The 25,568-nt window shown below is 50.4% G+C and overlaps 2 protein-coding genes across 5 annotated transcripts in view; both read left to right on the top strand.

Moving 5' to 3' along the window:
* The first annotated feature begins 482 nt into the window (after nucleotides 1–482).
* PTX4 (pentraxin 4) lies at nucleotides 483–10,202 on the top strand. The gene is made up of 3 exons (XM_073361413.1): nucleotides 483–602; nucleotides 2,143–2,959; nucleotides 9,565–10,202. The coding sequence occupies exons 1-3, from the start codon at nucleotides 483–485 to the stop codon at nucleotides 10,200–10,202; spliced, it is 1,575 nt and encodes a 524-aa protein (XP_073217514.1).
* Nucleotides 10,203–17,185: 6,983 nt separating this feature from the next.
* The window catches only part of CLCN7 (chloride voltage-gated channel 7), a 71,411-nt gene continuing 63,028 nt past the window's right edge, over nucleotides 17,186–25,568 (top strand). For all 4 annotated transcript variants that reach the window (XM_073362719.1, XM_073362721.1, XM_073362720.1 and 1 more), the window contains exon 1: nucleotides 17,186–17,412. In XM_073362719.1, coding sequence (XP_073218820.1) covers nucleotides 17,200–17,412 — 213 coding nt within the window. In that variant the 5' untranslated portion in view covers nucleotides 17,186–17,199. The remainder of the gene's footprint in view (nucleotides 17,413–25,568) is intronic.

The following is a 25,568-nucleotide window of genomic DNA, read 5'->3' as shown; positions in this document are numbered from 1 at the left end:
GGCCCCACGCACTTCTGCAAAACCCATCTGGCCTCCTGCATGCAGAGATTTTCCATGGGACATAAACCAGCACAGCTGACTCTGGGCCAGGGGGTGTCAAGTGCTTGTATAAACAGGAGCGGTGCAAACACTGCCCTTCCCCCAGTACAAACCATCAGCTGAGCCCCTGCGCCAGCCGGCTTGATCCTGAAAAAAGCACTGCCTTCTGTGCTAAACGTGGCTCCCGGGGAATGCTAGGGGAGACTGCATATCTCATCTATTTTGAGGAGAAACCACAGACTGCTTTTTGCCTGGTGGGAGGAACATGAGCCCCTTGCATCAGAAGGGGAAACCAGTGAGATCAGCCACAAAAACCCGAGAGAGAGATGCAGAGGAGAATACAGAAGCCAGACACTGAACCAAAGTCATTCTTCCAATTCAAGAGCTACCAGAAGGATCTGCGACACCCGGCTCTCTGCTGCTGAACGCGCTGGGCGAGGAAAATGCTGCCTGTTTGCCTTCTTCTTGCTGCTGTGTGTCTGCAGGGGAGTCTGCTGCAGGAGGCCGGGACCAGGGAGCAGAGAAAGCCATTCTTTGAAAGGTTTAGGCGACTCGAGGAGCAGGTGAATATTCATGACTCTTTGCTATTGGACAGACGGAGCCAAATCCTACTGACTTCATTAGGAGTCAGACCTACTTACTCCAAAGGGTCTGCAGTGTATCCCTCTGATATCAGCATGTCTATCCATGTGTTCCTACAGTACCTGTCTCACCAGCTGGCCCAGCACTGGAACTTACCTGTAGAAGTATATGGATGTAATATATTGGGGTGGCCAAACTTACTGACCTTCTGAGCCGCATATGATAATCTTCAGAAGTTCGAGAGCCGGGCCTGCCTGCTGGGACTCAGGGCTTCTGCCCGGGGCGGGGTGGTGGGGCAGCCCCGGAATATACAGAACATCAACACCCTTTACTTACACGGTTTTTACTCAAGCTAAACTTCCCTTCTCTTTGCCTGGAGTTTGCCTGAGTCTTGACTCTCTGTTGTCCTAGAGGAGACTGTAATGTCTGGGCAGATGTATGAGTCTGTGTGATAGCCATTAGAGATACGTAGCCAGCGTTTTCCCAGCTAGATCTCTGGGAGCTGCTGGCTGCTCGGCACCACAACAGATCAGACTGTTTCTTGAGGTGTCTAACTTTAGATCAAAGGGTCAAGCTTTAGGGGTTCACTTTTGAATGCTGTTGGTCTCTGCTGAGGAAAGTGCCAACAACAGGGCACTGGCTCACTGATTTGCACAGCAGATCCAGGCCCCTTTGTGACTTATCAAAGGACAGGACTGCTGGGATAAATGTCTCTGTCCTGTGAAGATTTGGCTGGGGACCCCCTGGGCTTGGATGTCGGGGATTCCAGGGGATGACACAAGCAAAGAGTCAGGGTTGCAATGACCAAAGAGTGAATGATCCTGTTTCTATGATGTGTGTATGGATCACATGTACATAGTGTCCCAGAAACTAGAAATGGGAGAACACTGATTAGGTTATCGAATCCAGTCTCCAGCGAGGGCAGGAGAGAGTCCCCAGTCAGAGAGCGGGCTGAGTTCCTGGGAAGTGTCTGGGTTAGCGGCCTGCGAGCTATAAAGGGCAATGAGAATCTGAGTTACGGGGCATTTTGATATTATTTTGCATTTTCCAGCAGGCAGTCCTGTGTGAAGGCAATACCTGGTTTCTCTAGACTCCGTGACTCACCCAATGGCTGAATTTCATCTGGAGAGGTCTGGTTATGTAGATAAGGGCTGGATTCCAAGCCCAGCTCTGCCACTGCCACACTGGGGGGCCTTGTTGAACCCTAGATTTTGGCTTTAGTTACAAAAGTGGCATCAGATTTGTGGTGCCTCTGGGTGAGGGTGCTCAGTGTGAGACCCCTTTGGGGCTGGTTCCAAACTGCAGTCAGTGGGAGCTGACCATAACCAAAGCAACTGCAATTAGAGGCCCTTTGTAAAAGTTTAGCCCTTAATGCTTGTGTGTCAGTTTCCCCAGCGGTCCAAGGGTTGCGTAAGTCCCTGGGGTTGTGGAGGGTTGATTAGCCTGCGTTCGGCAGCCCTGCCCAGAAATGATCCCTGATCTAAGTGCTGGGAATCATTCAGGGTTCTGGGTGTCTTGCAGTTTCGGCGGTTTCAGGAGGTGACACTGCTGCATCTCCAGGGGATCGCCGGGAACTACAACATTTCCTACAACATCGACACCAGGTTCCGGCACCTGGCGGATCAGTACGACACCATCACGGCTGCTCTCAACGTGTCACATGCCGCCCTGCAGGAGGACCTGGGCTCTTTGAAAATCTGGATGAAGAAGCTACAGAAAAGAACCAAAAAGCTAAACTCTAAACTCTCCTCGTTGGCTGAGTCCCTGAGCGAAAGCCACAAGCAGAGCTCTGGGGAGAGGCTGCAGCAGAGCGTTCTCCTGTCCAACCTAACTCTGCAGACTGCAAGCCACGTGGCAGACCTCACCACCCTGCACGCCAGCAGGAACACCCTACAGAAAGAGCTGGAGAGCCTGCGGGAGGCCAGTAGGAGCCAGGGAACCAAACTGGAGGCTCTGGAGCAGCGGCTGAAGAACACGCTGCACAAGGAGATCCTGGCATCTGGGCACCATGAGCTGGCTGTGGCCCAGCGACTTAACCAGACACCCCGTGACAAGCTGCTGGAGGCAGAGGGAAGCCAGGGACACAGCGTGAAGAAGCTGCATGCCAAGCACAAACAAAGGAAGAAGCTGGAGGAGAAGAGGCAGCAGGTCCTGGCCCAGGCTGCAAAGAGGGGGCTGCAGAGTAGCCTGTTCCATGGGAATAAGACCCCCAGGCAGGAGAGACAGCCAGAGACCCCCACTGTGCCAGAGCCACAAGCTGCCAGGCAGCAGCTCCGCAGGGTGGCCCAGATCTCACAAGAGCAGCTGCAATCACCATCACCCAAGAAGCCAGGCACAAGTATGTTGAAACCTTTTACATTCTCTCTGTCTCCCCAACACACATACCCACATGATGTTATGCTAGGGGGTGCTTTTGTAGAAGGAAAGCTCAGCCCTCCATTGCTTGCAGCAGGCCTTTGATCTTCAGCAGACCAAAACCCCTCAGGCTAGAGAGGTGCCTTTTCTTTGTCCCGGGAAGAGAGAGAACTAGGTTGGACTCCTCCTGACCATCCCCTGGACCCAGCACATGGTGCCAACAGACCGTTCTCCCCACTATGGGATTACAGCCTTCTCTTGCTGCTAGCTAATGTCGTTAGACTTGCATGTCAAATGGTAGCAGGCTGCGATGTAGTGCTGAAGGTTTAGGATTCAAGCCCTGACACACTGATGCATGATGGGGAGGTTGTGTTAGTTGCACATAATAGAATCTGGCTTTATTTTGCCTTTTAAAAATAACCTAGGAAATTACATACAAAAAATTATGTTAAAAGACCTACATTATTTAGGCTGCAAAATCCAGCACTTGAAAGTTAGGAAATGCCAGGTCTGTGGTTGCCTTTGTAAACTTAATCCACCCCTCTGTCCATATGCCTTAGAACTTTGATTACATGATCACGTACTATTTTTCTGCACATGGGGCCAAATTAAGGTTGCGTGGGCAACTCTAAATCTGATATTTCCTAATTTTCAAGTGCTGGCCCAAACTATAACTGGGTTCAAAAAGGAATTAGATAAGCTCACAGAGGATAGGTCCATCACTGGCTATTAGCCAAGCTGGTCAGGGACGCAAGCCCCATGCTTTGGGTGTCCCTAAACCTCTGTCTGCCAGAAGCTGGGACTGAGCGATGGGATGGATCACTTGATAAATTGCTCTGTTCTGTTCATTCCCTCTGAAGCACGTGGCACTGGCCACTATTGGAAGACAGGATCCTGGGCTGGATAGACCATTGGGCTGACCCAGTGCAGCCGTCCTTATGTTTTTTTAACATTCTTTTTATACGTAATTGTGCACATGTGGCACGTGCGATATAGGCACATACGCTGCATTGCAGCAGGTTCTTGGGAACGCCTTCTATAGGTGATTGGGGCAACATACAACTTCCAGTCTAACTCCTCTTTTGTCAGCTGCTCGTAATTTTGGCAAACAAATTCCTTTGGGGCTGAAGTTGTCCATGGCCAGGCCTGAATTCTCAGTTGTGCTAGGGTACCCTTGTACCGTTCTGGCAGCGTAAAGGGGCTGTGCGTCAGTGTAAATGTAATCCCCCAGCCCCCTTCTGGCCCCTTTACGCTGCCAGAGCAATCTAGATGGCTGTAGTGTCAGTGAGAATTCAGGCCCTATGCTCTGGGCAGAGATTTTTGAAAGATTTCAGCAGCCGAGCTGTCCAGTTGCGTTGTCATTCTTAAAACACCAACCATAAATAAACCACCTTACCCATCAGTTCCCATCAGAAAGGTTGGCCACACATCACCCAACAAGTGCTGGACCAACTTGGCTTCTTTTATAGATCATGCTGGGTTTTGAAGCACCAGCCAAGCTGGCTGGGAATTGTGCTGGGGGGGTTGGAAGTTGGGAGTGTTGATATTTTTCCACGTGCATGAAGCAGAATTTTCTGTTGGGTTTCTATGGTCCCTCTCAGCCTTAGCATCATTCTGCTCCCATGTGCACCAGACGGTGCTGTTCAGGATCTCTCTGCTCGCCCTGACAGGGTTTCACAGGCAGCTGTGTAGTGCTGGGCTCTCAATGCCCAGCAAAGCTGACAGATCTTAGATTGTTGAGTTCTCTTTCCCTCTGGATTTGACTGGCCTCAGTACTGCTTACTCTGCAGCATGTCCCCACCATCACAGAGCAAGAAGTGGAGAGCCCAGAGTGGGGAGAGTCTCAGGGCGCTGTGCGGGAAGCCCTGAGGGAGAGGGGATGCTTAGCAGATGTAGCAGTGGAGCCGTCAGGCTCTGCTGGAGGGGGTCGCTCAGGGGTCTCACCAGCAGCGTTGCTACGGGGGCTCTCCCTGGAATCCCAAGCTCAGGCTCGGTCTGTAAGGGGGATCCCCAGTGCACCAGGCAAGCTGCTCTCTGGGCCTTTCCGAACCCCACTCTGTTGGGGGTGGGCACTGAAGAGGGTGGGCTGGACAAGAGATGGTGTGAACTTCTCCCCTTCCCCAGTCCCTCCCCCTCTCCTTCTGGATCCTGTTCATGGACTCTGAGATCTCTCAGTTAATCTCCACTTCTGACCTGCAAACCTAGCCGCCCTTGGCCCCAGCCCCCGCTGTCCCTCCCTCCCCCGGCTCCTCTCCCTCAATGGACAAGCCCCTGGTAGGATGCCCCATCCACCAAAAAACCCACCGCAACCACCCAGCCTCTCTGACTCCTGTCTCTCCTCCTTGTCTAAGCTCCTTGAACAGAGTCTTTGCTGTCGCTGCATCACCTCTGGGCTTGTGTTCCTTCCTCAGCCTCCCTGATCTCTCTGCAGCCTTGAATACTCAGGGTCCTCCGCTGCCTCCCCCTTGTCTCCTGTATAAAGTTTAAACTTCTTGTTCAGGCCTTTGGCTCCACCAGAAACAGATGGTGTCTGGGAGGGCTGGGGGCCGATGGACGGATGAGCTCAGAGGTAGCTATTCCTGGTGATGCTTTCTTGTTAGGATGCCCACAGCCTTTGGGGATCTTTCCTTGGCAGGGGCTGAGAGATCATCCCGTCTCCCCAAACTCCTGAGCTATTGCCGTGACCGAGCTGTGTCTCTTCTTTTGCATCCAAACAGGTGTCACACCCCTGTTCCCTCCATCCCCACGGCCTCTCCAAGATCAAACAGGGCCGTGACATAGACCCGACCAGAGGAAAGGAGGACAGCCGGCTGAGTAGAGGGTTCATTGAGCCAGTTAAACCATGAGGCTGCGTGGATCCACCGGCAGGAGACTCTCGCTGTCGCCCCAGCTAGTGCCATCATTATCAGTCAGAACAGAGCAGGCACGAGGCACTGTGGAGCAGCCACTGGGTGGCACTGTTGCTGTACAAAGGTTCAGCCCCTGCCCAGCTCTGGGCCAACATGGGTGTTGCCGTGTGGGTCCCAGAGAGACATGGTGCGGGAGGTGATATCTGTTATTGGGCCCACTCCTGTGCGAGAGAGAGAGAGAGAGGCTTCCGAGCCACAAGGAGCTCTTCCTCCGGGCTGGGAAAGGCTCTCAGAGTGTCACAGCTAAATACAAGGTGGAACAGATAGTTTAGCAGAAGTAGTTAGCACAAAGTCCAAGGGACCATTCAAGGTGAAGTGGCCCGTTAACACCACAGTAGTCATCTGACAAAAACGGGGAGGGGGGGGATTAGTGAGTTACAGTTTGTTGTAATAAGCCTCAAATCCAATGCCTTTATCAGGTCCATGATTTTTAGTCCCTAGCAAAGTTATGAATTGAAGCTCCCAGCACAGGTGCCAACTTTCTGGTTTTCCCGGGGGATGCTCGACCCCTGCTCTACCCCAGGCTCCTCCACCACTTCCCCCAAGGTCCCACCCCCACCCCACCTCTTCCCACCCTTGCTCCGCCTCTTCCTGCCTCCGCTCCTCCCCCACGCAGCGGGCGGGAGGCGCTGGAGGGGAGGGGAAGGAGCTGATTGGTGGGGCTGCCAATGGGTGCTGAGCACTGGAGCACCCACCGAATCAGAACCTATGGCTCTTGTCTTTGGAAGGTGTGGTGCAGGTTCCCTTTGAGGACGAAGCCTGAGAGGTCAGACATGGAGTGATCACTTTGCCGCCAGGTGGGGCAGGGTTTTTGTCTTGATCAGTTTGCGGCGTGAGTTCATTCCAGGGCATAGTGATTGATTGTCTGGTTCCACCCACATCGTTGTTATAACGCGCCCACAGAGGCATCATTCCCACCGGAGTGACTTTCTGAAGCTGCATGCTGGCTATCCATCTCCACCTGAGCCTACACTCTCCTGGGCTGGTGACATTTCTCATAGTTCAAGCTCAGGGAACTTCTGGCCTGCTCTGGGTCAGTGGCATGGCTCTCTGGGGGTTGCTCTGTTGAAAACAACAGGCCCTCACTGAAATGCTGCTGGGGAAGTAGCAACTCAGCAGGGGTTTGCAGGACAGCTCAAGGCACCTGGAACTCCACAGGGTTGAGCAGGAGACAACCAGACAGGTCCTGCAAGGAGGGTGCAGCCTCTTCCTGGCTGAATCATTAGTGCAAATAACAATATCCATGGCTGCATCCTGTCTCCACTGGCCAGCTTAGCTCTCCACCGGCTGATGCTCAGGGCACGGGGGAGGTTAGTGATAGCATGCTATACTGTGCTGGTGGGATTTGAGTGAGGGAGTGGAGCTGGGGGTGCTGCCCCCCAGCTAGCTCACTCATGTCACCCCCAACAGAGCCATTCTAGGACAAGGACTGATGGCCCCAAATTCTGTGTCATGCAAGGTGCTGCCATGCCTGTGATTGTGCCTGCTAGGAGTGGGAGGATGGCCTGGGGGCTCAGGCCCTGGCTGGGGATCAGGAGAGCTGGGTTCTAGCTGGGCCCAGCTCTGGCACAGACTCTGTGTGTGACTTGGGGTTAGTCACCTGCTGGCTGATTCATCTGAGTTGCGGAGCGGCCAGAACGACTCTGTGCCACTGAAAACCTGGCCTTTTGCCTCCCTGTGTGTCATGTTCATGAAGCACCTGGGGTTCCCCAGATGGAGGCACTAGGGATTATTATCTAGGTGGGGTGGGGGAAAAATATGTGGGTGAAAAGCTATGCCAGGTGAAAGGGAGGGTGACTAACTGTGTGATCACTGCGCTCAGACAGCTGTGGGGGCAGGGAGAGCAGTCCTTGACTGACCCTCACTTATGGTGGGGTCATCAAACAGGAATAAGTCACCAGGACCATATGGTATCACCCAACAGTTCTGAAGGAACTCAAATGTGAAATTGCAGAACTACTAACTGTCGTCTGTAACCTATCATTTAAATCAGCCTCTGTACCAAATGACTGGAGGATAGCTAATGTGACACCAATTTTTAAAAAGGGCACCAGAGGTGATTCCAGCAACAACAGGCCGGTAAGCCTGACTTCAGTACTGGGCAAACTGGTTGAAACTATAGTAAAGAACAAAATTGTCAGACACATAGGTAAACTTTATTTGTTGGGGAAGAGTTTTGATTTAAGTTTATGGTTTTGATAAAGGGAAATCATGCCTCACCAATCTGCTAGAATTCTTTGAGGGGGTCAACAAGCATCTGGGCAAGGGTGATCCTGTGGATATAATGTACTTAGATTTTCAGGAAGCCTTTGACAAGGTCCCTCACCAAAGGCTCTTAAGCAAAGTAAGCTGTCATGGGATAAGAGGGAAGGTCCTCTCATGGATTGGTAACTGGTTAAAAGATAGGAAACAAAGGAATAAATGGTCAGTTGTCAGAATGGAGAGAGGTAAATAGTGGTGTCCACCAGGAGTCTGTACTGGGACCAGTGCAGTTCAACGTATTCATAAATGATCTGGAAAAGGGGGCAAACAGTGAGGTGGCAAAATTTGCAGATGATACAAAACTACTCGAGATAGTTAAGTCCAAAGCAGACTGTGAAGGGTTACAAAAGGATCTCTCAAAACTGGATGACAGGGCAACAAAAAGGCAGGTGAAATTCAATGTTAATAAATGTAAAATAATGCATGTTAGCAAACATAATCCCAACTATACATATAAAATGATGGGGTCTAAATTAGCTGTTACCACTCAAGAACGAGATCTTGGAGTCATTGTGGATAGTTCTCTGAAAACATTCACTCAATGTGCAGCAGCAGTCATAAAAGCAAACAGAGTGTTGGGAATCATTAGGAAAGGGATAGATAATAAGACAGAAAATATCATATTGCTTCTGTATAAATCCAGGGTATGCCCACATCTTGAATACTGCATGCAGATGTGGTCACCGCATCTCAAAAAAGATATATTGGAATTGGAAAAAGTTCAGAAAAGAGCAACAAACATGATTAGGGGTATGAAACAGCTTCCATATGAGGAGGATTAATAAGAATGGGACTTTTGAGCTCGGAAAAGAGACGACTAAGAGGGTATATGATAGAGGTCTATAAAATCATGACTGGTGTGGAGAAAGTAAATGAGGAAGTGTTATTTACTCCTCTTCATAACACAAGAACTAGGGGTCACCAAATGAAATTAATTGGCAGCAGGTTTAAAACAAACAAAAGGAAGTATTTTTTCACACAACACACAGTCAGTCTGTGGAACTCTTTGCCAGAGGATGTTGTGAAGACCAAGACTATAACAGGGTTAAAAAAAGAAATAGATAAGTTCATGGAGGTTAGGTCCATCAATGGCTGTTAGCCAGGAATCAGGATGGGAAGGGATGGTGTGTCTAGCCTCTGTTTTCTAGAAGCTGGGAATGGGCGACAGGGAATGGATCACTGGGTGATTACCTGTTCTGTTCATTCCCTCTGGGGCACCTGGCATTGGCCACTGTCGGCAGACAGGATACTGGGCTAGATGGACCCTTGGTCTGACCCAGTATGGCCATTTTTATGTTCTTATGGCGGGGCGGGGAAGGGAGGCAGGAGGCTGGTCCATCGTCACAGTGCAGGCATGAGCAGCAGCCCCACGCGCTCGAGACAGGCATGACTGTGGCTTTCTCTCTCTCCTCTCCAGTTTGCAATGTGGATTCCATGCTGCTTTTCCCCAACGCTTCCACTGAAAACTTTGCCACCTTTGGCCAGGGCTTCCAGACCAGCCTGCACGAGCTGTCAGTCTGCAGCTGGGTGAGCACCCACGCTCACTCCCTGGGCACCATCCTGTCCTACGCCACAGAGGAGAATGACAACAAGCTTGTCCTGCATGGCCGGAACACCGCGGCCCCAGCCTCCATCCACTTCGTCATTGGTGACCCAGCTTTCCGGGAGCTGCCGGTGGGGTGGGTCCTGGACGGCGGATGGCACCACATGTGTGTCATCTGGTCTTCCATCCAGGGCAAGTACTGGTTCTACGTGGACAGGAGACTAGCATCCACGGGCTCCAAGTTCCAGGAGGGCTATGAGATCCCCCCTGGTGGGTCGCTCATTCTGGGTCAGGAGCAGGATGTGGTTGGGGGTGGGTTTGACCCCTCAGAAGCCTTTGTGGGACGCCTGGCTGGCTTTGCCATCTGGAACCGCACTCTGATGCCTGGGGAGGTGTCCAGCATAGCGATCGGGAAGGGCCTGCCCCGTGGCACCATCCTGAGGTTGGCTGATGTCTCCTCCCTGAATGGATCAGTGCAGAAGGTGAATTGCACCTGCCTGGAAAACTGTTAGTAAACCAAGCACGCCCCATCCTGGGCTGTCCCCAGCAATACAGACCGTGGGCAGCCCAGAGTCCATATGCCGCCGGGCAGTTATCAACATCAGCTTGTGATGCCTGTGAGCCAGAACACTTTCTCCACCCTGCTAAATAGGCAAAATGCCCTTTTCTCCATCGGATGAGAGGCTAGGGGCTCTACTGACACAGCCATTGCCATGGAGATCCTGAGAGGCATAAAAGCATCACTCAATGCTTTCCATGCCAATTTAATGGAAACTTCTTCATGTGATTGCTCATGTCTCCTCACTGAGTCCAGAAATCAGTGCAGCTGTGTTGAGGGTCCAGCCATGCTGAGATGGCTGTGTCCAAAGGGATAATCAGCCAGAGGCCGGCTCATATCAATACCTGACCTCGGCGTCGTATTGCTTTTCCTCCTGCAGCGCTTTTCCAGACCCTTAGCAAAGACCCAGCAATCGCTTCTCCCACCAGTGCAATGCAGCCAGCTCTGGGGAGGATTGGGGCAGGGTGGCATGGCAGCTGTTCAGTAGTGCACAGCAATACCACACACCAGATTAGGACAAGAGATGAAAGCCTCAGATGGGATTTAGATAGACAGAATGCGAGCATTCAAACTGGAACACAGCCACCCTGCACTTATGGAAACTGCCACAGGATTTTTAATTCCCAGCAATGGTCGGAAATTAGTCTTAGATCTCATCCAAGATACAGCCCCGTAATATCATGCTGGGCATGGGTGTAGCCCCGAAATGGAGGAAAGCGGGCTGTCTCCCGCAAATACCGCTTCTGATAACTCCCACTTTTCCAGGAAGGGCTCCCCTCCGAATACTGACCTAAGCAAACCCTACGGAGCTAACACCAGCTTAGCCCAAGGTGCTGTAGCTGCATATAAGTGCAGCAGCCTGGGGGAAAGGCTCTTGGATTCTATTTCCAACCTGAGGCGCAAATGTCTATTGCAGTTAGTTTTCACAGTGAAATGACCACGAATGGAACTTGCCTTCTACATTTAATTCTTCCCAAGAGAGCCCAAGGAAGAGGAGGCAAGGGGAAGGTGGCCCTCATAACGCAGCCCAGTCTTGCAGTCTAGGTTTGTGAAGTGCTCTTTGAAATGTCAACAGTAACTGTGTACCAGACGGTGTGTACCCTGGTCGTAAAGGGTCAAGCTTACCCCTGTCATGGGGCTGGGCTTGATGAGTAACTCAAAGAAGAATAACAGAGTAGAAACCTCCACCTAAGCTTTCTCCCCAGGTCGGATTGTTCCTAGGGCTCCCTGCAGGACCTTCCTGGCTCTGCCCTGAGTTCCCTCTCCCTAGAGGGCCACCCCACCTCTCAGAGGCCGATGAAGTTCAAAACCAGCATGTGCCTCAGTGAAGCAGCAATTCGTGCAGAGCTCTAACCTGGCTAACAGGGCAGGTCAACAGACGATCCCTGCCTCTCTGTTCAGCCCTAGCCCCGGCTACATTCCCCTGTGGTGCCAAACATCCAAACCAAACAGCCTTGATCTAATCATGAATGAGAGCTGGACAGAAACAGGAACTGTGCCTTTCCCCTGGCCCAAGCTCTTCCTTTAAAATGGCCTCAAGTCTAAAGCTCCTTGGAGAGGCTGGCTGCTCTGGTTGCAGCCTCAAATAGCTGCAATAAGCTACCTGCTCCAGTATAATAGGTAACCACTGCATCCAGCTTGGCCTTGGGAAGCCACAGGAGTGTGGAGAGGAGAATGTGGAGGCTCTTATGGGCTGGTGGTTTAGATCAGGTGTCTCCACAATAACCTGTGTGTGGTACTGAAGCTGCTAGAGTGATGCTGCATCTCTCTCGTGAACGCGAGGCCTGTGTCTCTTGCAGCTGGGATCTGGCAACATTTCAAATAAGAAGGAAACAATCATGTTTGCTGTATGTAAAGTGCAAACTGCCCAAGTAAACAGCAAAAATGGGGACAGGCAGGGGAGATTTTTAAGATTATTTCAGCTTGAAAAGGACAGCATCAGCTTGACATTTAGGCAGTTTCAGAACGTGATGTTGAAAGCCTTTTGGGTCCAGCCCCTGCTGACGCAGGGGGTTTTACAGCCACGTATTTTCCATTTTAAAAGAAATTGTTTTCTCCTGTTGCTGGATGAAAATCTCACCCAGGCAGTTCAGGAACCTGACTGTTGTGGAAGGGTGAGCTTGATGATGCAAAGTGCTGTCAAATGGATCATGTACACAGAACTGGGAAAATAGAGAAAAGCCTCATTTCGGGCTAATCTCTTGCCATTTCGGTGACATTAGCTGCCACTTCTAGCAAGCAGCTAAAACATTCAAGAGAAAAGTGATGGGTTTAAGTTGAGAGTGTCCCTTTAATCATCTAAGGTGTTAGTAACATGCCCAAGGAGTGGTGTCTGTTTTTACATTGACCGTGTCCCTTTCCATCATGTTTACAGGCTTGAGGGTCATTTTATTCCTAAAATCAAAGGGCCAGTCAGAGGCACGTTCCAACCCCCAGAACGTATAGTCATGGGCTAGCTCCCCAGCCAAAGGCTCCGTCTTGCAAGCTTTAACTCCTGCGAATGTCAGTGGGAAGTGAAGGCACCTGGCACTTCCAGAAATGCTCAGCACTGTACAGAATCAAGCCCTAAGCCGTATCACTGGTGTGTGCTTGTCAGGTGCCCCATATGGCCCGACAGTGACATGATTCATTGATGTGTCAGCAATTGGGGAAGATCATCAGGATGGAAACAGGCAGCAGTGACTGGGAATGACCCAAAAGACTTGGGGCTTTTAGTCACCGTTGCTCTGGCTCTGCCGCTACTTTTCTCCGCTTTATTTCTCTTATCTCCTCAGTGGCACTAGCTGGGCTCCCCAAACAGCAACTCTGCTCTGGTCTCCACATCCTGCACTGTCCTGGAGGCAGCTCCCCTTCTCCTACACTTTTATTAAACAGTCTGCTTTCTTTATTTCCCGCATTGGCTTGGTATTGCTGCTTAAAGGCAGAGCATGGGAATGCAGTGCGCTGTAGCCACTGGGAGTGCTGGCCAGCTCCAGGTGTCTCACTCCTAGCTCTCTCACCTCGCGGGCCCGGGTCAGAGTCTCCTGCTTGTTTAAATGCAGCTTGGAGTGACCCTGATGTTCTGCAGTAGTCCCTGGCGCCTCAGGAAGTGTTTGTCGCTGAAGGAAAGTGACACCCCGTCAGGAGCTGTTATGTGCGTGGCATCTAGGCAGCCACACCCAGAACTGCTCTGAGGATTTGCCAGCCTGCTACGTCCTGGTTGTCTCCGCTAAGAGAGGCCAATCGGTGGTTCTGTTTTTCATGTCCATGGCAGACAAGAGCAAGCAGCTGCAGCCCAGCATGGGGCTGGTCACTGTCATGGGTCTGTGTCTGGAGGAGACAAGGCAAAGGTTTTCTCTGGAGAGGCTAGTCCCATCCCATGCACCGAAGGTCTTGGGGTAACTGGGAGCTTTGGGCAGCAGCCTGCTCCTCCTGGATTGTGAAAGCAAGCAGGGAAGAGGGGGTTTTGTGTGTGTGTGTGAGGGGGAAGGTGCCAGCTTCCTGCACAGCTCTGTTGTGTGGGTGGAGAGGGGAAACACATGGACACGTTCTATATGGAAGAGGTGGCGGTGCGAGGGCCCACCAGGGGGGCTAGCTCAGATTTCTCTGCCCATAACACCCTGGGACCCACATGACGAAGCATCATTTATATACATGTGAGGCCTTGGCATGTGGCCCAAGTTCTCTGAGACAGGTACAAACAGCAGAACACACCAGAGAGGGGCCATGGAGCATCTTACACCAGCAGCACAAGGGGCAGCGGAGGGTGTCCGAAGGGAGGGGAGACAGGTGCATAGATTCTTAACAGTAACTAGGACTGGAGGAAAAAAATTAGCCAACATTTTGGAAAACGCTGTTTCATTTCAGCCAAAATGTTGTGTGAAATTGTTGCATTTTGGCTACATTTTGTTTAGAAAAAAATGGGGGGGAAACATTCCTTCTTCAACACTTTTGGGAATGAAAAGCTTCAACTTTTCATGTTGAATATGACTTTTTGTTTCAAAATGAATGTATTAAAAACTTTACAAAGGGTCAAAATCGAAGCAAAACCAATGTATCCACCTGCACGGTTGTGACTGAGCCACATTTTGAATTTTGTTTGGAATTTCATTTTGTGAACAATTTTGACGATTTTGTCCCAATCTGGGATTAATTTTTTCCCCAAAATCTCAACATTTTTCAGTGGCTAGAAAATCCATCTTCTGATCAGCTCCCTGGGTCTTGCTGAAACCACGCCTCTGTCTGGTCTGGTGGGTGAACACCAGCTGACTTCCATCACCAGGCTGGATTTGAGAATTGCTGCACAGTCTCCGCCTGATAGGGAATTGGAGGGTGACGTGTGGGGTCCTTTGCAGACACACCTCACTGCAGACCATGGTCCACAGTCTTTTTAAATAGAGTACTGGTACCCATATACCCCTAAAGGCAGGGGGCGTCAGGGAGGATTTTACCTCTTGAGGCGTTCAAGCTGGTGAGTGGGTACTTTACAGGCTCAGACGCTTCAGCCACAGTCAGATTTCATGCCGTGCCATGCCTGAGCCCAACCTCCCCAGCACTTAGAGTAGAGCAGCTACACCAGTGCTGAGACAGAGTGTAGAAAAGGCTAAAGCCAGAACAGTTTCTTTCGGGCAAGAGGAGCATCCTCAAACACTGCTGCATCCCCTCAGTGTGATCTGAGCTATGGCACCAGGAACGTGCCTCCCCATCGAGGTGTTGTCCCCTAGACCTCCCCCTGGGCTCCACTTTGGAATGTCTGGCCTCATCTTCAACTGAACCTCCCTCCTTCCACATCTACAAGTTGGGCTGTTCCCCAACTCAGCACTGCCTGGACACGTCTGCCTGTCTCTGTCTGGTGCTTTGCCCCCTCTCTTTTTGACTGTTGCAGTTCCCTCCACAAGAGACCCAGCTCTCCCGAATCCAGAAGGTGCAGAATGCTGCTGCTGCTTGCTGCCATCCAGAAAGGGGTAACCACATCCTCATTCACTGCAGGATCCAATTCAAAATTGTCCTGTTTGTTTTAAAAGCCACCTGGAGACTTGCTCCAGCCAATCTCACAGCCCTGGCTCTAGCTGGGGCTCCCAGGGATGGCTAGGACCCTGCCATGGAGAAAAGGGACCCAGCCAGGGCTCTGTGTGGCAGGGAGTCTGGTAGCCACAGGCTCCCCAGCCCTGTGGCAATCTTCACAGCAGGGCTGCCCCGAGCCAGAGTTGTGGACTCTGGAACCCAGAATGAAAGAGCCTGCTAGGAAACCATTTGTAAACCTGACTGTGTTTTGGCGAAAGATTTGTTGACCCTGTAATGAGTTGACAGAACATTTCACCCCCTCAGACAGTTTTTTTCTGACAAAGCTAAGTTTCTTCTGAAAATTTCCAGCTGCCCCTATTACCGAGTGCTAGAGGCTTTTTTGGAGCTAAAGATCCTGGTTTTCATCTCTGCTGATCATTGAAATGTTTGTGGCCATAGCTTGTTACAGTGTTTCCTCTCATCCGCCTTCCTGCCTGCGTCTCTCAGTATCTCTTCCTTGGCTGTTGTTCTGGTTTCTTGGACAGTGTATTATGTAATCAATGTTCCCTCTAATTTTTGACAGGCCACGTGCGCAAAAAATTTCCTCTGTGCAAATTTGTGTGTGCGCGGTGTTTCGTTGTGTGTGCGGGGTTTAGGATCTGTTTGCGTATGCACACAACTTAGAGGGAACAGTGCATGTAACTCTGCCAAGTGTTTGGGGTCAGTGAAGATACTGTGCAAAACACAGTTGTATTGAACTGTATTGCACAGATGATGCAGAAGAAAACTCTTGGGATAATCTATAACATTGCTGCTTGTGTGAGACCTGACTTGTACAGTAAGGCAGAGCAAAAGAGAATGCATCAAATGCCCCCGGCTCTTCCAACCAAGTCAAGAGCATTTTCTTTAGTCCTAGTTTTGGGTGTTCTGCTGGTCTCTTGACATGCCCTAACAATTACTTTCTGCTGGATTCACTGAACACCTGGTCTTGGGTTACCATACTGTACTAAAGGATCATACACAACACGGGGATTGTAGTGTTGTTTAAGCACCGTAGTTCTGGTTCTGAGCTGTTACACCAATATGAATCTGTAGTAACTCCAATGAGGTCAGTGAAATCTCTCCAGATTTACTTTCCACCCCCTCCCAGGGGTGTTACTTTGGATTTACACCAATATAACAGACATCAGAATCAGGCCCCCTGTCTGTAGGATTTTCTGAAAGGTCTTGAAACTGGTTGACGTACTTTCAGAGACTGAAATGCCGTTGGCTTCGTTGCTTGTGTAGTGTGATTAACGTCACTGAAATTACATCAGGAATGAATTTGGTCCATGATTATTTGAAGGAATAATGCCAGGTACACACACAACACAAGTCACACGTGAAGGGGGAAATTCTGAGCTCCTAAGTCAAGCAAACCTCCCAGTAACTCAAACTAAAGGCCTGGTTGGGCAAGGCCTGCAGAATTGCACATGCACATCCCATAGGTGCGGTGTTCCACTCGATCTCTTTTGGGAACATATCCCTTTAATCTGCCCCATGAAGCCCTTTGCTATACAGCGTGTGTCGGGTGTGCTCCTCTGGACCAGGCATTGCATGCTCCCATTGACCCGAGGCAGGGCCGCCCCAAGCAGCGCACCCAATTGCCGCCACCGCGAGCGGCTGAGGAGATGGGGGTTGCCGCAGAATTGCCCCCGCCGCGGAAATGCCCGAGCGGCACACGGATGCCACCCCTTGCGGGTTGCCGCCCCAAGCACCTGCTTGGAACGCTGGTGCCCGGAGCCAGCCCTGCACCGAGGAACGGAGGTTACAGCTCTTTGAGATACCTACGCTGCAGGCACCCTCCGCGTGCGCCTCTGGGGCAAGCCGCCGGACTACAACTCCCATGATGCAACGCTCTCCTGGGCTCGGCGGCCGCCGTAGCCCCTGTCACCTGACCGGCGGCGCTGCTTGCCCCGTGGGGTCACATGAGCCGCTCGGAGCCCGATGCGGATCCTCCAGTGGCCGCTGCCCCAGCCGAGCGTCCCCGGCCTGGCCGCATGGCCAACGTCGCCAAGAAGGTGTCCTGGTCCGGCCGGGACCGCGACGAGGAGGACGAGCCCCCGGCCGCTGGGGAGGCCACCCCGCTGCTGAACGGCGCGGGCCCGGGGGCGACGGGCGGCCCCCCGCACTCCCGGCCGGTGAGCGAGTGGGGCCGGCTCCCTGCGAGGGACGGCGGGGTGGGAGGCTGGTGTCACGGAGCCGGGCGTTGTGGGGGGCCAGGGGGCCGGTGTCAGCGGGGCTGCGTGGCGGGGAACAGGCAAGCCCAGATCCGGTGCGGGTCCCGCTCGTCCCGCCTTGGGGAGGCTGGGCTCGCTCTAGCTGGTGCCCTGCGCCCTGCCGGGCTGGCCTGTAGGCAGGGAATGTCCAGAGAGCTTCGAGCCGAGCGGTGTCTCTGCCTCTTGCCCCCGAGCCATCCCTGCCTACTAGCTTCACCCCAGCCGTGCTCTGCTTATAAGCCGCCCTGGTCTTCTAGCCCTGCAGCCCCACACTTTTGCAGCTACTTCTCCTCGGTTCTGGGAGCTGCTGTCCTGCCGGAGCTCTGTGTGCTTCCTTCGCTGGAGTTCAGCCAGCGGGTGCTTTAATCCCTGGTGGTGTAACCGAATGGAAGCTCCTGTAAAAAGGTGTAATCTGGCAGAGCCCTGAGCTGGGCAGGGTCTGGACAAATGCTGGAACATTGCAAAGACAGTGTAAATGGTGAAGTGACAAGGGTCCAGGGTGAAATAAATTCTTCTCTGGGCTTATTTGGAGAAAAAACGGTTGCTACAGGATCTGTGCAGCTCTGAGGGTTGGGGGAGCTTTATGTCCTTAAGAGGGGATTTTTTGTTGAGTGAGTTTAAGGTGCAGAGAATTCATATGGGGAAGGAGGAAGGGTTAGCAATCGGGTTCTGCCTCCTTTAGTCTTGCTGTTGGCTTTTGCCTCACCTGTCTCTCTGGAGAGCTCCTTGAAACTTTCCTTTAGTATTGGAACATGTCTCCACAGCCTTCAGTGGAATTGGAGAGACCAGGAAGTAATTGGAGCAAGTAATTAGAGAAAGCAGTGACTTAACTGGACAGCAGCAGTTAGGTGTTAAAATGATTTGAGGAGAGGGACTGGCTTATTGGTGGCATGCAAGATACCTCATTTTGGGTTTCCAGGACTCCTGAACGTGCATTGACCTCTGCAAATGGATGGGGATCTGAGCTTTGCTTCCCAAAGGGGTGGGCAAACTTTTTGGCCCAATGGCCGCATCTCAGTATGGAAATTGTATGGAGGGCCATCAGGGGATTGGGGTGCATGGGGGGATGAGGGCTCTAGCTGTAGGTGCTGACTCTGGGGTGGGGCTGGGGATGAGGGGTATGGGATGCAGGAGGGTACTCTGGGCTGGGATCAAAGGGTTTGGAGGGCAATCAGGGCTAGGGCAGGGGGTTGGGGCACAGGGGGTGCTCGGGTGCAGGATCTGGGTGACGCTTATCTGAAGTGGCTCCTGCAAACAGCGTCCTGTTTGTCTCTGCATGGGAGCTGGGGGGGGGGGCCCACACCACTCTGCGCACTGTCCCATCCACAGGCACCGCCCCCGTATATCCCATTGGCCAATGGGAGCTGCAGAGCCGGCACTTGGGGTGGGGACAGCGTGCGGAGCCCCCTGGCTGCCCCTGCTTCCAGGAGCTGCGCGGAGCTGCTGCACGCATGGAGCAGAGCAAGACAAGCCCCCAACCCTGCTCCCTGGCTGGAGCACTGGAGTGAGGAAAGCTCCTAACCCTGCTCCCCGGCGGGAGCTCAAGGGCCAGATTAAAAGGTCCGATGGGCCGGATGTGGCCTGTGGGCCGTAGTTTGCCCACTCATTCCACTCTCTGTCATCCTTGGGAGACTGTACTCAGATAATTATTTAAGAGGGGGTGTAGAATTCCTTCCTGCCTAAGATTGGGATCCATGCTCTCATTAGGGGTGCTCAGCCAGTGACGGCCTGAGCAGGGAGTGGGGAAATCAAGCAGAAATTGTGGAAATATCATGGTAGAAGAGCAGCTCTGCTGCGCCCTTCCTTCCTCAGGGAAGAGAAACTTTATGCCTTCAATTACAGCACAGTTCTGAGTCCCTATCGCTATTCACTGATCAGTCTTGGACAGGTCAGTCTTTCTTGTGTCTGAATCAACCAAAGTATATTAAAAAGCAGAACTTTACAGGTCACCAGATAGTGAGCTGAGATTTCCTATTGCAGAGCGATACTGGGACAGGGGGGCTACAGATGACTAGGACAACCAGCAAGGAAAAACACAGCATGTGGATCTGATTCATACAGTGTGTTTCTCATGTCACTGTGACAAGTGCCTAGCTGATTGCGGTACTTGGTGAGCACAGCTGATGAGACAGGCTGATGACCCCCCAAGAGGAGCAGTGTTGCTGTGAGGGGTTGCTATGGCCTGGCAATAAAACGAATGGGATGGGTGGAAGAGGAATACTTTCGGGGGTTACTAACCATTTCTTAGTGATGATCCTTATTAAGTATAATGGATACAGGAAATCTTCATTTCAGTCATGGTCTCTGCTGATGGGTAACCTGTGAATCTTTGGCTGATCAAGGTGTGGCCAGTAAGAAGTAGCAGGGTCTATAAGCATGGAGAGTGGGACCAGTACGTTATGTATGACCCTTTTAATGGGCTCCTTATCCTCCCCATTTCTGTTGGGCCCTGCCGGCTTTCCACGGCACTCATAGCTGCAGGCAAGAAGCCATGAACTGGGGAGATTATCCCAATTCTTACTTAAAAGCATATGTTTGTGTGGGAGTGAATGACCTAGCAGGCTGGTTCTGGCCTGTTCTCCAGGGTGAGGCAAGGGCTTGAGCAGCTGAGCACAGGAAAATCAAACTCTTTAAATGGAGACTCATTTAATTTCACGCAGCACATGGGGTAACATGCCAGCAATAGTAGTATCTGGCTTGTGAGATGCTACATAGCAAGTAAAAACCCCCACCTGCTCACACTAGGTTCAGGTAATAGGCTTCATTCTACAGGAAACGTCTCTCCTGTTGTGATGTTGGATTGCTGTCTGTGCACCTTGTTCGGAAACAAAGGCTGTTAAATATGGCACGTCTCCCATTGAGGGCATGTTGCTTGCTATGGGAGTTGTTTGCTGTTGTGTATTACACACACTATAGGGAGTTCTGGATTGGAAGGTGCTACCTGGCTTGTGACTCGGAGGTTATGGCTGTGATTTGGTCTGTCTAAGTTAGTGAATGCTTCAGTTAGGGCCCCTTTGTGGTTTTAGGTGGGTGCAGGAAGGGAGGTGAGTTAATAACAAATGGCTTTCTTGCCTTTTCCTTCAAAGCCTAATCTGAAAAAGCAATGAGACTTGGATCTGTGTTTGAGGAAGATCGATGCCTTGCCCAGCCATTATCACTGGCATCTTGTCATGTGTAATGCAGTGCTTCACCTTACTTCAGAGTGCCTTGTGCAAGTTAGAACACTGAACAAAATGGCTTGAGAGAAATCTAGGGCTGTTGAATTGGGAAGTTTCTAAAGACGTGGAGCAGTAAGTTCAAAGAACGCTACAGTAAGTGTGGTTGTGATTGGCTAGCAATTCTAACTGCTGAATTTCAACTGTTGCCATAATGTAGAGATAATGAAAGGGTCTGCATGTTTACACCCACAAACAAGCTTCAAAGGATCTGTACTAGAGGAATAAACTTCCTATTTGCAGACAAAAGGGTGAATTGTATACTTAGAGGCACTAGCGTATTAAAATGTGGTTTGAAACCAGACCTACGAACTAATGGTTGCGGTGTGAAAGGCACCTCTCCTCATGACTCCCAGGGTTGTCAATTTGATGACATCAGAACAGGTATGGCAGAGGCTGTAGAAGTTTTGCAAGCCTTGTCCATGCTGCCAGGCCATTGTGTCCCTCCCCTCTGCAGTAGCAAGTTGTTCAGACTTCAGCCCTTCTTGTCCTGAGAGAGAACTAAAATCACACTCTTTTGGCAAGTTGCGGTGGTTCTGAGGCTGCGACTAACTTGTATGGCTCTGAACACACACCAAATGGTAACAGCTGTCAGTCACCTGACGTGGCTGAATTTGCACCATTGGCATGGACATGGAGGGCTTTGAAGCCCATTGCCAATCACCACTGTCATCCAGTCTCATTAAAATAAAATAAATGTCAGTTATTTCTAAGCCAAACATTGCACAGCTCAATGAAGACCTCTGCCTGCTTCACACGCAGCAGTCAAAAAACAAACCTGTTGGATACATAAGGAATGGGATAGGGAATGTTACGACAAATAATACATTGGGTACAAGTTAATGATATCCGTCCACTTTAAGTTGGGAGACTAGGGCTACACACAGGATCCCAAAGATCAGAGGAATAGGGAAGATTCAGAAATGATTGGACTTTTGCATGAAGAGAGACTGAAGAAGATTGGGGCCGGTTAGCTTGTGGAAGACGTGAGTAAGCTGAGACACAAGAAAAGAATACAAACCTGTGGGTAGTGTAGAGAAATGCGCCCCATTTATCTTATCTATCCAGTCTCATAAAATATTCTTGCAGTGGCCATGAAAGGCAGCAAATGGAAAAATGAGAAAAGGAAATACTTGTCTGCAGTGGTGGTGTAGTCACAGATTGTGTGAACTACTTGTACTAAACTAGCTGTTCCACCTTGTATTTAGCTGTGACGCTCCACAGAGTCCCTTTCCAGACCTGAAGAACAGCTCTGTGTACGCGCAAAAGCTTCCCTCTCTCCAACAGGAGCTGATCCATCTCATCCCCGCTGTGTCTCTAAAAGGAAATACTGTCATTTACTCAAGGCACAACTAACTGCCATCAGATCTCACAGAGGCCAGGAGCTGTGTGGGATTAAAAGGGATGAGCTGTTTAGGGATATGCTTATCCATATAGTTATAGAATGAATATACACATGTTGAATTCAAAGGGGAGAAACACTTCTGTTTCAGAGCGAGAGCCATTCACGGACTGGCAGGGTTAGGAAGATACTCTGTGTGAGCTGATTATTCCATAACCATCCTCTGTGAAGCTTCTCACGCTCTCCTGAGGGCCCTGGTACTGGCCACCATCAGGAGGATCCTGGGTGAGAGGGTTCTGGGGTCTGGATTTGCATGGTGGTTCCTATGTTCTACATCTCTAAGCACATGCACATGATTCAGATCAATATGCTCCCAACGCTGAAACACTTGAATCTTGGGCACATCTCATCAATTTGGCGATTTCAAGATTCCTGAGAAGCACTTGAACAGTTGAGCTGGATGTGGTTAACACCTGATACTAAGATAAAGGGGTCTTTGTGTAAAACACTCCTCTTGGTTCTCCTTCCTTGCCATTCGACTGGATCGGCTCTGATATTTTTCCAAGCTAGCTCACAAATTGAATATTAAGTATACAAACAGGCTGATGCCCAGGCAGGTAGCAATCTGAATTCCTAGGCAGGAAGCAATGTTATACATATTCTGAGAAATGTAGCTCAAGAGCCTGCCTTCGATCCCCCGTGGATAAAAGCAAACTTTATGGTGGTGATGACTTGTCAGGTGCCTGCTGTGCCTTTCGTTTTGTCTCTTTGCTTTCCTTGAGAGTAACTTTTTTGGGGAGGGGAGAAGGATAGGTTGGCAGATGGATTTGTCAAACCATGTGATGGATGCTTGGTCCCAAATACTCAGCCTACTATGCAACAGAAGTAAAATTGTTGTATGAGTCTATAGGCTGGTGGGAGTCTAACATCTGCATTCATCTGTGCATGCTTATTTTGACTAGCTGCATGCTTGTTTAGAAGCTCAGATAGCAAGATGTAAAATACTGCAATCAGGGAATAGCACCAGAGGTCTTCCTGCGGGCTATATTTAGAGGCATCCTGGATGTGTCTCCTTCAGGGGGAAGGAAGAAGGATCTGTACCTGTATTAGAGAAAGCAAAAATTCCTGAGGAGTCTTGGAACAGTTCATGCCTAGGATTGTTAGCCTTTCGGGTCAACAGGGCTGGAGCGTATACCTGCCCACTCACCTGTTGGGAGTGAGCACTTAGCCTTGAGCTGATTTCATGAGTCTGCAGAAAGTTTCAGGGTTGCTGCACATAATTTCCCAACCTGACATTAACGAGACTCTGGTCAGTTTCACTTCAGCCTTGTAGGCAGCAGTGAAACAACCAGGACCACTTCAGGTTTATGCTTCTGCTGAGGAGAGGTCTGGGGAGCAGCAGAGGCAGAACCTGGAGTATTTCCAGAGAGAGGGGCCCCAAAACTGGAGGAGGGGTCAAGTTTCGGATGACTGATCTCTTCAGCTCGTGGGTAGTTCCCAGGAGGTTGTGGGATGGGGAGTAGGAAGAACATAAAAACTGCCATACTGGCTCAGAACAATTGTCTGTCTAGCCTAGCATCCTGTCTCCAGTAGTGGACAGTACCAGAACGTCGTGGGGAGTGTACAAAACAGGGCAGTTGAAGTGATTGACCCCTGTCTTCCCCTTCTGGCTTCTGGCAGTCAGAGGTTTATGGTTGCCCGAGCATGGTGGTCTGTCTCTGACCATCTTGGCTAATAGCGATTGATAGACCTATCCTCCAGGAACTTATATAGTTATTTTTTTGAACTGCGTAATGTTTTGGCCATCACAACATCCCATAGCAAGGAGTTCCACAGGTTAATATGGTGTTCCATTGGAAAAACTACTTCCTCTTCTTTGTATTAAAACTGATGCCTATTAATTTCATCTGCTGGCCCCTGGTTTTTGTATTGTGGGAAAGGGTAAATGGCACTTCTCTATTCACTCTTTCTACACCATTTGTAATTTTTGTAGACCTCTGTCATGTTCCTCTCCCATCCCCCTAGTCATCTCTTTTCTACGCTGAACAGCTGTCATCTTTTGTTAAAAGGCAAGACTTTGCCTTCCAGCAGCCAGAGCAGGAATGGATTTGTCAGCTGTTGGATAACCAGAGGCTGGTACCAAAGATACAGGCCCCTAGCATGGTCCAGGGGTAGCACCTTGGTAAGAATCCAGGCATCCTGGCCCATTCTCAGCAGTTGCAGGTGGCGGGGGTACAGGGCGTCTCACAAAGTGTTGTTCATGGAGGCTGAGGCCAGGGCAGATATTGTCTTCATGTTGGCCTGTGGGTGGTAGGTTTCTGCTAAAGTCTCCTAGCTTTGGGATTTGATACAAACTTTGGGGCCTGTCAGGACTGTAGCTTTGTGCTGCCTGTGATAGAAGCTCGGTAGCAAATGAAATATTGGCATAATTGCTTTTCCAGCTAGTATTTCAGCAATGGTAACACGCTTTCCTGTAAAAATCGTACTGTTTCATAGCTGCAGCTTTGCAAGCTAGTTGCCGTTCTACTGCCATGCCCATTCAGCATCTGACTAGGAACTCTAACTTAGCCTGAGTTTACAGCAAGGGCCCCGAGGACTGAATATCTTTATCTTTATCTTGTCTTTCATAGAATCCACCAGTCTGTATGATGTCTCTGTGTGGTCACTCAAATTGCTGCATGGAGGTGTATGGGGACACAGCTTCTTTCTAATGTTGTGCGTGATCCAGAGCCAGGCTGTTGGCATGTGATGGTGCAGAGGATAAGGAAAGGAAATAATTCATGTCCTGTGACCCTTCTCTAGAAATTAAAAAAACCTTCTAATAACATTTCCCAGGCAGTGGCCTAGTTTACTCATCAACAACAAAGTCAGACATTAAGTTGAGTCAAATGCTTCTTGAGTCAAATGCTTGCTTGTGATTCTTCAGAGCAAAGTTGGGAGCCTATAAAAAGTTTGCTGTGTACACAGTCTGTGTTTGTTCTGTCAATGTTTTTGTTCATTAACTCTGATGGAAGTCATGCCATTATTGACAGGGATTGCTTCATGGCTAGTCAGCCTGTAAGGGAGAACACTGGTACGGTACCTACCATGCGTGGTGCATGTAATATAGTTTGGCTGAATATAGGCCATTTACTTTTGCCTAAATCTAATCTTGTGGATTCTCATTGTTGGGGGTTGTAACCCATCTGCAGGGCATAGGCCTCACTAGCTCTGCTCCTGGGTGAGTCAGTCCTTGCCAGGCAAGATGCTCCTAGCTGTGTTGGTCTCCTTGCCAAGCAATACCACGCTGGGTCAACCATACTGTAATAGTGGGCCCGTTGTCGTTGCTCATATTTCATCTTATACTGACCCCTGCTGCAGGTCCTGTGGGATAGGAAATTACTTTTGAGTGCTATTTACTGTATATTATAAACTTTAGCCAAACTTTTCTTTCCAATTAAAGTTGTTACTCTGGGTTTGCTATAGGCCCTTTCAGAGAGGTTGTTTTCATAGCAATCAGCCGTTGGACCATGTCCCGGAAT

The sequence above is a fragment of the Lepidochelys kempii genome, chromosome 10 (genome assembly GCF_965140265.1).
Source record: "Lepidochelys kempii isolate rLepKem1 chromosome 10, rLepKem1.hap2, whole genome shotgun sequence".
NCBI lineage: Eukaryota > Metazoa > Chordata > Testudines > Cheloniidae > Lepidochelys > Lepidochelys kempii.
This window is presented reverse-complemented; position numbering and strand designations above follow the sequence as displayed.